Below are 11408 nucleotides of genomic sequence, written 5' to 3'. Positions count from 1 at the left end.
CCAACTTTCTTAATGGAATTTACCACTTCAATGTTGAAAACGTGTGCAAAAAAACCACATAATTTTGTTTGAATGTGGATTTACATGCAAGAGAAGTTCCATCATTAGCTTAGGCATAGTAGCTTGGGATAAAAATAAGCACCAAAATGTGTCAACTTGGGTCCCAATTTTTGGAATCTCTTACTTTAATGATGCAACCAACTGACCAAGTAATTATGAAGTGACAAGGAAAAAGAAGGCACAGAACAAAAAGGCCATTACTTAGCCCTTCATCCTGGCTCATAAATGTTAACCAATAGAGGCCAACAGCTTAAACATTCTGCAATGGTGGCACAAAGGTAGGTCGGCTACTCTGCTTCCCAACTGCAGCGCGTTAGCACAACCGCTTTTGCATGCTCCGCCGTTGCTGTTTGGGTAGGAAACCAATCTGGTCAACCTCTAGACCATTCTGGTCAACCATTTTATTTTTTAATGAAATACAGATTTTTTAGTTCTTTTCTAGTTCAGCTAGCAAATCCAGTAACTTTAAAAAAATAATAATATTTAATTATATAAATAAAATTTTTGAAACACGGAGTTTTTTTTTTTTTTTTTTTTTTTTTTAGGGAAAGTGGATGTGCATGCCAACCCAACAAGTTGAGATAAAAATAAGCACTCAAATGGGCCTCGCTAATGCGTATACCCCAACCATAATACCAACCCACCAAGTTGAATTTCTTAAACCCATTAAGGATTTTTGCTCCCATTGAGACAGCTGAACCGGGTCCAGCCTATTCCTCTTTATGTACCTAAACCCAATCCCATCCAAGTCTGGCCTAGAAATTTGTCATTGTGATTTGTGAACCCAAAACAAATTAAATTTATATTCTACGAGGAGTTCAAAAACTAGAGGATAGTTGAAGATCAAGAAATACGTTGGGACCAAAAGGCAAACAAAGAAACTATATAAACAGCAGCAAAATACACTGACAAAACGGGCAAAAATAAAACACCTAACAGGATCACCCACAGCCCCCTGTACCGCGCGCGCATGTAGGTTGATCACATCTTGCCCTGACGGTCCAAACGATCATCCATACGACCCGGATCGTTGAATGTCTGGCCGCTCATCTGGTCAGCCTCTTTCAGCTTCGCAGCTATATATCCCGGCCGGGTCTCTTCCACATCCACCACAACCTTAGCCGCGGTCCCCCTAATTAAACGAGCTAGTTCTAATTAAGCCTCATCTACAAAACACGAACACGCATGAATTTATTTATTTTTTTTTATATCTTAATTTTAATACCTATGACCTTCATTGACCTTGTCCTTTCTGTCAGCATCATCCTTGTACTCCTCGCCTCGCACCTTCAACTCTTCCATCTTCCGTCTCGCTTCCTCCTCCCCTTCGCTCAACTTTTCCTGCGCGCATAATATTATATATATATGTGTATGTATATATATATATATTACATTGTATACCTTGGTTGCCTCTTTGGTTTCTTCCGTCTTCTGCTTGGCTTCCTCTTTCTTTCCGGACAAGAAACCCATGGCTCTTCGAGCAGCATCAGCAGCCGACTCTTTCAGCTCCCCAAGCTTACCCAACGTAGTATCCTTCCCCTCTTTTGCTTTCTCGGCAGTGTAATCCTTTGTCTCATTCGCCTTCTCCGCCGTGTAGTCCTTGTACTCACCTGCCTTCCCCACCGTCTTGTCCTTCGCCTCCTTTGCCTTCTCCGCCGTGTAGTCCTTGTGCTCACCTGCCTTCCCCACCGTCTTGTCCTTCGCCTCCTTTGCCTTCTCCGCCGCGTAGTCCTTGTACTCCCCCGCCTTTCCCAGTGCCGAGTCCTTTGTCTCCTTTGCCTTCTCCGCTGCATAGTCCTTATACTCTGCTGCCTTTTCCTTTGCCTCCTTTGCCTTCTCCGCTGCCGACTCCTTTGTCTCCCTCGCCTTTTCGGCCGCCCTCTCAGTCGTCTCCCTCGCCTTCTCAGTTGTATAATCCTTGTACTCCTTACCCTTTTCTGCCGCAGAATCCTTAGTCTCCCTAGCTTTCTCGGCAGCATTCTCTGAGGTTTCCCTCGTCGACTCCGCAGTTTCTTCACTCTTCCCAACAACAGCTTCCTTCGCATGCTCGTACGTTTCGTGAACTGCCTTCAACACAGACCCAATAACACCCGGCCTCTCTTCTTGCTGCTGCTGCTGTTGCGACTCCTCTCTCTCCATTTTAGCCTGTTCTTCATGCTCCCTCTCTCTGTTAACGTCTTCGAGATCCGACGCCGCAAGCTTCGCGGCTGCCTCGGCTCTCTTTTCCTTGAATTCCCTGGAAGACGCCATTGATCGATGGCTTTCACACTCGAAAACTCTCACTTAAATATAGTTAGATTTTTCAAGCACTTTGGCTTGCTCTCCCTCTCGATCTGTGAAGCTACTATTAAACTTATACATATATATTCCCCACAGAAATTACTTGATCGCTGCAGAAATGACGCGTGTTGCCTGAGATTTCCGGAGATAGCCACGTGGCCTCCGCTTCTGCTTCTTGGACATGTGGAGGAGTGACACGTTGTCTTGCATGCACATATTTAGACCTCGTGTCGGTGGTAGAAGGGTACTTTGAGATGGTTACCTTCCACGTGTGTCCATACACGTGGCGTATTGGGCTTAACTACGATCTCCATTTCGGACTAACGTTAGAGAATTTTGGGCCATGGGCAATTAATGTTTTAATCTTAGTGGTAAGAAATTGGGCCGTGACTCGTGACGAGATGTTGAACCCTTTTTTTTTTTTTCAAATTATTAAAACAAAAAGTTTAAATTGACATAATTGATGAAATTAATTATTTAATTAATATTTTTATATTTCCTTTAATGTTTAAACTCAAACTCTACTTGAATAAGGAAGAAATTAATTGTTTAATTAGTATTCTAACATTCACTTTACGAGTGACCTCAAACTTCATATGAAAATAAGATCCAATATAAAAAGACCATTATTTTGATGAAGAATTAAATGCAATTTCATATTTTTTTGGTACATTTTCATTCATATTTTGTTAAAATCAATCATTTGATTTGACATAGAACTCATAGGAGGAATTACATTAATAGAAAGAATACATTCCTTTGCAAAATCATAATTCCCAATGCACGTGATTTGAGACAAGGAAGGAAGGTTATCCAAGTCCACCATGCCCCGTAAAATTTCACACTAATTGAATATGAGAATGAATGAATTGAAAGTTTACAATACAGATTTTTTTATTATTAATTATTTACCTGGGAAGGTAAGAGTTGCCTACCAATTACTACCCCTAGCTAGCTCGATCTGTGGTTATGATAATTAGGAATTCTAAGCAATTTGTGTTATGGTCATTGGTCACAACACATCGACATCATTATGGACCCTAACATTCAATCTTCTGAGCCACACAGAGTGAAGCACCATGTGAAAGACATCAAATCGCTTGGGTGGAGAATGGACCTCAAAATGCCTCCTCACTTGCACTACCCTCCTCTGCATTCTTATATACTGCCTTGCAGAAATTCGCTCTAGTATTTTCTTCAAGTCTGGAATATCCTTCACCGGAACCTCGACGGAGAAGGACTTCCAGTTCAAGACATCACTGAATGGTGGGACATAGTGGTCGGAAATCAGCACCGGAACACACCCGGAATAAATGGCCTCCACAACTCTTGGGCTTGCAACCTCGTACCCACTTGGGCAAATGCAGTACTTGCTCTTTCTCATCATGTCATAGTAGGATACGCCTTTTGGGAGGTACCTATGCACCCTTAAATCCTCGTCTTTGTTCTCCCAGTGCTCCAGAAGGACAGGTCTAATGGGGCCGTGGAGCCCTCCGGCGAAGAAAGCCAAGATAGGACGACGGGACGGAGACGGCCCCCCGAGAAATCCATGTATTGAACCAGTTTGGAGATTGATCTCTGGAAACGCCGCGTCCTTGGTGGGGTTGAATCCCTCAGATGTGTTAGCATTGCAGAGAACTCTAATGGAGTTTTTGTATAGGTGAGGAGTGGAACGGGAAGCTTCTGGCCCCTGAAACCAAATAACAAATTGCATGTGAGAGATCGTTCGGGCCCTACTGAGACGTACATGAACATGAAGCAATGTATGTACTTACCCAATCGTGGCAAGAAAGCATGAAATGATCAGCTCCAAGGCTTCGATTCCAATAGGGGTACTTTCTTTGAATGACATTGACATAATCTATGACAGTGTTTCTAATCGGACCAAAATCATGGGAGTCACGAACATAGACAAATTGGACAAGCATTGCCACGCTGAAGGGAAGGAAGAAGACGTGTGCTTTCTCAGGATCCCTGGTTCTGAACTGGTTGTTCATCTCAATCCCATAGATGAAATTCCCTTCTGTTGAGTAAATGCTCTTGCAAGGACCATTATGAAATACTGGGGGCTCCCCTTCTTCATAGACAAAGATCTTGAACTGCTTTTCCATTTCCAAGTAGCTCCTGTTGCAGAGAACAATATCAAGAAGCTTGTATAGATCAACTTCACTAAAAAAAAGAAAAATTGATGAAAATTTTGATAAACCTCCATTGCTGTACCTGTGAAAGGCATTGGCATCCCTATACATCGGCCCCATGGGAACATAGTCAGGATCTTGAGTTTGGTTCCCCTGTTTAGCTTCTTTTATTGCAGCTCGAGCTCTTCTAAGACCAGCTTCAAGTCTGTCAAGGTTGGTGTAATCTCGTCTGGCTTTCAAGAGTTGCACATTAGATTCATTCATGGGAGGAACAATATTACTGGATCCAGTACTCATGGAAGTATAATCGATATCTCCTCCCTTAGTACCATTCTGTTGAACTAATTCATGATTAAACTCACTAAAATATTGAGAGTAGAAGTGATAAACAATTAAACTTAAAGTAGACCCAAACTAATTAAGAAAGGAAATAAAGCCTAAAAAAATAAAATAAAAGAGAACATAAAATGATTCAATCAAACCCAAATGAGAAATGGTATTATAAAAAATAAAATAAAGTAATATAAAATATATCACTAAAAAGTCTATCCTTCCATTTACTACTAATAGGGTTGTAAAACCAATATGTGACATCATGGAGGAATATAGTACTTTGGTTTAAACAATGTACTTTTCTTTAAAAACAAAAATTTGAAGCCAACCAATTGTCTTATATTAAAAATAGAAAACAAAAATCATAATAAGTTTTCCCAATAGAAAATTCAGAGGAGAAAAAAAAAATTGCTACAAGTACTTTTACACTTTTATGAACATCAGCTTTAGATCCAAAATTTAATAAATACAGAATCTAATAATAAATGGTCTAAAATCAGTTTAAAATCTAATAGTAATTAATTTTCATAATGTCAAAGAAATTTGTGTAGCATTACTTAAAAAAAAAAAAAACATTAGATTTATTCAAGGAATACCTAGACACGCAAGTTCAAGACGACCCCCCGTTTAGACTTTCAATCCTTGGCTAAACATTTTAACAAAAACTCAAACTTTGTGGTGGATGACATGGATAATCACATGCATATTGTTATACCAATATTAAATTAAAAATCCAAAGAAATAAAATAGAAGGTGGAAGATGAAAATCTTAGAATTTCAGCTTATAATAATATTCCTTCTATGTATAATCTTCAAAATATATTTTTTTTCTTAATTAGTGTTATACAGAGGGGACTTGAGAGGAAAGAATGGAATCCAGAAAAGGGGCCAAAAAAGAAAAGCTAGCTGAAAAGAGAAAGGTTTCTTACAGCTTGTGCTTGTATAGGTTCTATAGCGTGTGGAGGAGTAGAAGAGCGGTTCAAGACAGAATCATCGGAGATGGCTTCATCCTGCATGTTGTGAACCTCTACCACCACCAAATCCAGACGATTTTCGCTCTCTTTTGTTAAAGGACTCACAGTCGTCCCGGCTGAAGAAGAAGAAGGGAGACCAGAAGAGCTCCATAGCCAGGGGTAACTGGATAAGAAAAACCAGTTGGACGACAAGGGAGCCAACACAGAAACAAACCCAGATACCACAATCAACGGAACAATAAACAACAGAACTTTTACAGAAGATGATGATGATGAACAGGACTTTTTGTTACAACCACCACCCATATCTGATATCTCTCTCCTTTCCCTGATCTCTTGAGAGCTCCTCGATCTCTCTCAAGGATTTCTATATACAAAACCTGTTTAGCTGCATCAAGAATCTTCCGACACTCGATCTACAGACTTTCTTTCCTCATTGAGGAAGGAGATACGAGGAAGGCGAACATTTGGTAATAAATGGTTGCACCCCCACGCCAAGCGTCCTCTTGTATTAGCTTCTGTTTCCGAGCTTCTCATGCAGTCTCTCGTATTCCCAATTATACCCTTCTCACTTCTCACCGACACCTTTTTAATGTACCCTTGGATTGCATCCCATGTACAGATGTACTGGCTTTTCTATCTACAGCCGCACTTTGAGGCCTTTGCCTGTGAAAATTAATGCACCCCATTTAGGGATTATATATGCTTAGCACTGAGCGGGGGTCAAACCTTTTCTTTTCTCTTACCCCTTTAATTAATTAATTAGTCCCGTTAAATGTCTTCTAATCTCTATGGTCACATTAATTACAGTTTATGATATCCTACCTTCTTCTAAGAACAACAATTTTTTTTTATACAGCTTTTGAATTCAATATAAAATTAATACGAAATTAATGCAATTGGGGTTTGAAGGTTTAAAAATGGGTCAAATTATGATTAACTTATATACTCTTATACACATGCTTTAACAAGACCTAAACCCGACATGTGACATGCATTTAGGGCTAGCAATTTTTGAATTCACCTATGAACATCAAGCATGCCGGTTTTATCAATTTTTTGTCAGATCTATTTTACTTAAAAAAAAAAAAAAAATTATATCTTCTGGTTCTGACATCAGATTGAGAAAAAACTTGCTAACGTTAAAAAGCTTATTCAAAGTGCTACAATTTTTCATTTCATGCAAATTTCGTAATTCCTACATTTACTAGGGAAAAGTTTTTGTTCTATATTCTTTTTATCGTAAAGTGTTTTATTTATTATTATTATTATTATTATTATTATTATTATTATTTTTTGGAGAAGATATTGAATCACTAGATGAGTTGTCAAATACTAAATTAATGCATTAGGAATATCGTAATAAAGAAGATTTGCACAAGAATGGAAAGAAATGCATAATATTTGGGGAATATTTTTAGTATGGTATCTTTTTACTTTCTCTACAAGTATCTTAAAGTTTAGGGTAATTTTTGTGTTATGATTATTTATAATATACTTTATTTTTATCTTTTACATTCCCTACAAGTTTAATTAGTTTTCTGTCGCTTTTGCCTCAATTCTTTATGAAATCTAATTTGAAGCCTGGAATGGTTTGATAAATCCCTCCTCCCAAGAGATTGACAAAAGATTAAAACCAAATATTTTTCTAAAAAAAAAAGATCTAATTGCGTACAAGATTCCCACCCAATTATATTTTCTTACTTCCAACCCGATTTGAGTCGAAAATCTATAATGATATCTCACATTTGACCACTACTTTTGTTTGAAGCCGATCGACGCGAGTTACGAACGGATCGATGCCGGGTTGAAAGTCGAGTGGACGGGTTTTTACCCACCCCTAATATTGATATCAAAATGGTCCAGCTGTTAATGAAATTAAATGACAAAATTAGCTTGTATGTTTTGTGCAACTGGTTGTTCGTCTTAATCACGTACCAAACAAAGCTTACCAAGTAGGAACAAAATGACATTGTCTTGTTCATTGCCATGCACCCACACGAAACTTGCTTTCATTACCAGATAATGAGAGAGAGAGAGACATGAGAGGTGCGGGACCTCCAAGCATGGGACCTCCAAATTGAAGGTCATTTTCGTCCTTATTGTCAATATTGATGGCTCCTTTGGCTTATATATGGACGTATATCTATTGCCTCTATTGGCCTCTTCTGCATGCCACCTCTCAAGTCTCAATTACTTGATCAGCAACGGGTAACAGAAGCCAAGCCCTACCTTCTCGTATTTTCCTCCCTTTTTTTTTTTTTTTTTAATGGCATTTTCTTCCTCTTTTTCTTTTTTCATAAGCTTTAATTATACGTTGAAGTATGTAAGATATTTTTAAAGAGCAAGGGTAGTCATGAGGGTAAAAACCTCGCTTTTATGATTTTATCCTCCCACTATCAAACTCTATTGAAGTATCAATCAACTCTTATTTTATTTTTTAGTAAGAACTCATTAAAAGTTAATCCACACCGCCATGTCATCATAAATAAAAATGCATTTTCTACCATTATTTTTAATTGAGTGTTCTAAAAGAACTTTTATTTTACCATTATCACACCCTAATAACATGATAGAGTACTCAATTAACTTTTTTATATATATATATACACACAAAAACATTAAACACACATTGATTTAAGGATTAATTAACATTGTCACGTCAATAGAATTAGATAATAGTGGAATAAAAATGTAGCTTTTATAACTTTTAAGGAGAACTTCACTTAAGGATATCAACTTTTACCATTTTTGAAAGAAGATACGTGAACTTCAAAACTTCTCAATTTAGAGTATCAATTTTTTGGAAAATCACAATTAGAGATCGTCTGTTAGGATTTTTCGTTAAATCTTATCAAAAAATTCTTAAAACACCCATTTTTTTTAGAGAAAAAAAAATGTTAGGATTTAGGTACTGGTTAAAATTAACGAAATTTGTAAAAATACCTACGCCTGAATCTTTGAAAATATTTATAATTTTTTTTAAAAAAAAATAAAAAATAAACGCTTAGGTATTTTTGAAAATTTTAATAAGATTTAACAAAAAAATATTTAACGGAGGATTGAGACTTTCCAAAAAATAATACCCTAAATTATAAAACATTTTAAAATTTAAATACCTTTATTTAAAAAGATTAAAAATTCATTACCATTAAGTAATAAGTTGTTTACATACGTAAGACGGAAGTAGAAGCTTACGTGATATCTATCCTCAATTATTCAATTCCAACAGCGAGTGATGGGGAATAGCAAACGGAATACGTTATAAATGTCACCATCCTATATTTGGAACATCGGTGACATCACATGCAAAGTACAATAATCCAAAGAGTTACCACAACGGGTAACTTCGAGTGGGCACACGAGGTTCATTACATCCTGCGCCTCTGTTCGTGTGATGTGGGTTGATGGTACCCATGCTGGCCATGCATGTGCCCATACTCTTATTCACTTCTATACATGCATTGATCACCGTCACAAATCTTATTTAGACTCTGTTTAGTCCTTTAATTTTTTTTTTTTTAGACCAAACTCATATTTTATAGAACTTTCTTTTTAATGGGTGAGAGTCGATACGTGAAATATTTAATTAAAATTTAAGGTAAATGACGAAATCAAGATACGAACTCATGATTTTTTATCCAAATATCATATTAAATCACCACTTATTTCAAAAGTTTAAGCCGATAAAAATAAGCAAATTTAATCATTTAATTAATGCTTTAACAAAACAAAAAAATTATATAGACATTAATTTTCAATTCTTGAACAAAAAAATGTGTTATTGAAAACGCAAAATTTAAAAAGTAAAAGCGCAATTTTATCATCTGCGTTTTGAAGCTGATATACCAGACGAGCACTTAGTTCCAACCTATACAAGGGTGGATCCATTAAGGGGTCAGGCCCTCCCAAGCCTTAAGATTTTTCAAAAATAATAATAATAATAATAAAATTAAAATTTTATTCCTAATTTTTTATTTTTTTTTCAATTTAGGCCCCCCCAAAATTGTCAAGTATGGGTTGTCACTGAACCTATTTAATGTTAGGAAAATGTTAGATTTATAACACCAATACAACAACTACACAACAACCCCTCACATGAGGGTGAACCCCACGAGAAATAATCCATACACTCATTTCTCACAACAGCTCCACAACAAGCTGACGTGGCTGGTAATATTTTAGAGAAATGATCCATACACTCATTTCTCACAACAGCTCTACAACAAGCTGACGTGGCGGTTAATATTTTATTATTTTTTTGTTTTCTTTTTGTAAAAAAATAATAAAATATTACCCGCCACGTCAGCTTGTTGTGGGGCTGTTGTGAGAAATGAGTGTAAGGATCATTTCTCAATATTTTATTATTTTTTTACAAAAAGAAAACAAAAGAAAACAAAAAAAATAATAAAATATTACCCGCCACGTCAGCTTGTTGTGAGGCTGTTGTGAGAAATGAGTGTATGGATCATTTCTCGAACCCCACACACTGGGGCCCACCCTCATATGAGGGGTTGTTGTGCAGTTATTATGATGGTGTAGTGTAAAAATCAAATCCCGATGGCACGATTTTTCATGGTTGCAATCGATGGTCAACGTTTCGAGCCGGCAGAAGTTGAGAGCCTCGAAAATCAAATATCACACTTTATTGAAGCCCTTAACGCACCGGCACCGGCACCGATGACGGGGTTTACACATATTACCACCTCAATTTTTTTATTCCCAAACCCCAATAAGAGAATAAAAAATAAAAAACTTGCACGCTATGATTGTCCTTCTTCCACCCACTTCGATCTCCGCCGAGGCAACGAAGAAAATGGTAAAATCATAATTGCACCGACATCGTTAGTCAGATGCATCGAATTTAAGGGGCCATATTCTCTCTTAAATTGGGATGAAAAAAATTATTTTAATTTAGTTTACTAAATTGATATTTATTTAAAATATATAATTTTTACATATATTTTTTTTATAGGATTAACAAATCATAGGCATTCTCACGTAACAGAATGTTGTCACGTTCATTTTTAATAAGAAGAATTTCATTTATAATTCTTAATTTTTTTTTTTATCATTTTTGAAATAAGGTAGTAAAATTTTAAAACGTATCAATTTAAGGTATTCATTTTTCAATTTCTTTCGATTTCAATCATTCATTAAAATTTTTCGTTAAATTCTATAAAAATTCCGAAGATACCTATATTTTTTTTAGGAAAAAAAAAGAGAAAAAAATTGCAAAGATTTAAGTGTTGGTCAGAATTTAACGGAATTTGCAAAAATACTCATCCCTGAATCTTTGATTTTTTGATTTTTGATTTTTTTTTTTTTCAAAAAAAAAAACAAAACACAGGAGTATTTTTAAAATTTTGATAGGATTTAACAGAAATTTCTAACGGATGGTTAAGATTAAAAGATTGATATCCTAAATTGACACGTTTCAAAATTTAGGTACTTTATTTCAAAAGTGATGAAATATTAAAAGTTGGTTGTAAGTGAAGTTTTTTATTTTTAATAATATCAACACAACACACACATATATAAGTAATTCTATTTAGTAAACTCATGAGAAATGATCCCTACACTCATTTCTCACAACAGCTCCACAACAAGCTAATGTGGCTTG

At 36.2% G+C, this 11408-nt stretch overlaps 2 protein-coding genes across 2 annotated transcripts; both read right to left on the bottom strand.

Moving 5' to 3' along the window:
- Positions 1-927: 927 nt before the first annotated feature.
- Positions 928-2374, bottom strand: LOC133874210 (late embryogenesis abundant protein At3g53040-like). Its single transcript, XM_062312076.1, has 3 exons — positions 1462-2374; positions 1286-1401; positions 928-1192 (listed from the first exon to the last, which is right to left on the bottom strand). Exons 1-3 carry the CDS (start codon positions 2308-2310, stop codon positions 1042-1044), a joined length of 1116 nt encoding a protein of 371 aa, XP_062168060.1. The 5' UTR covers positions 2311-2374; the 3' UTR covers positions 928-1041.
- Positions 2375-3165: 791 nt separating this feature from the next.
- LOC133874094 (probable glycosyltransferase At5g03795) lies at positions 3166-6443 on the bottom strand. Its single transcript, XM_062311925.1, has 4 exons — positions 5741-6443; positions 4561-4811; positions 4116-4464; positions 3166-4030 (listed from the first exon to the last, which is right to left on the bottom strand). The coding sequence occupies exons 1-4, from the start codon at positions 6089-6091 to the stop codon at positions 3353-3355; spliced, it is 1629 nt and encodes a 542-aa protein (XP_062167909.1). The 5' UTR covers positions 6092-6443; the 3' UTR covers positions 3166-3352.
- Between the last annotated feature and the right edge of the window lie 4965 nt (positions 6444-11408).

The sequence above is a fragment of the Alnus glutinosa genome, chromosome 7, assembly GCF_958979055.1.
Source record: "Alnus glutinosa chromosome 7, dhAlnGlut1.1, whole genome shotgun sequence".
NCBI classification, from domain to species: domain Eukaryota; kingdom Viridiplantae; phylum Streptophyta; class Magnoliopsida; order Fagales; family Betulaceae; genus Alnus; species Alnus glutinosa.
The sequence above is the reverse complement of the archived record's forward strand: the minus strand, read 5'-3'. Positions and strand labels throughout refer to the sequence as shown.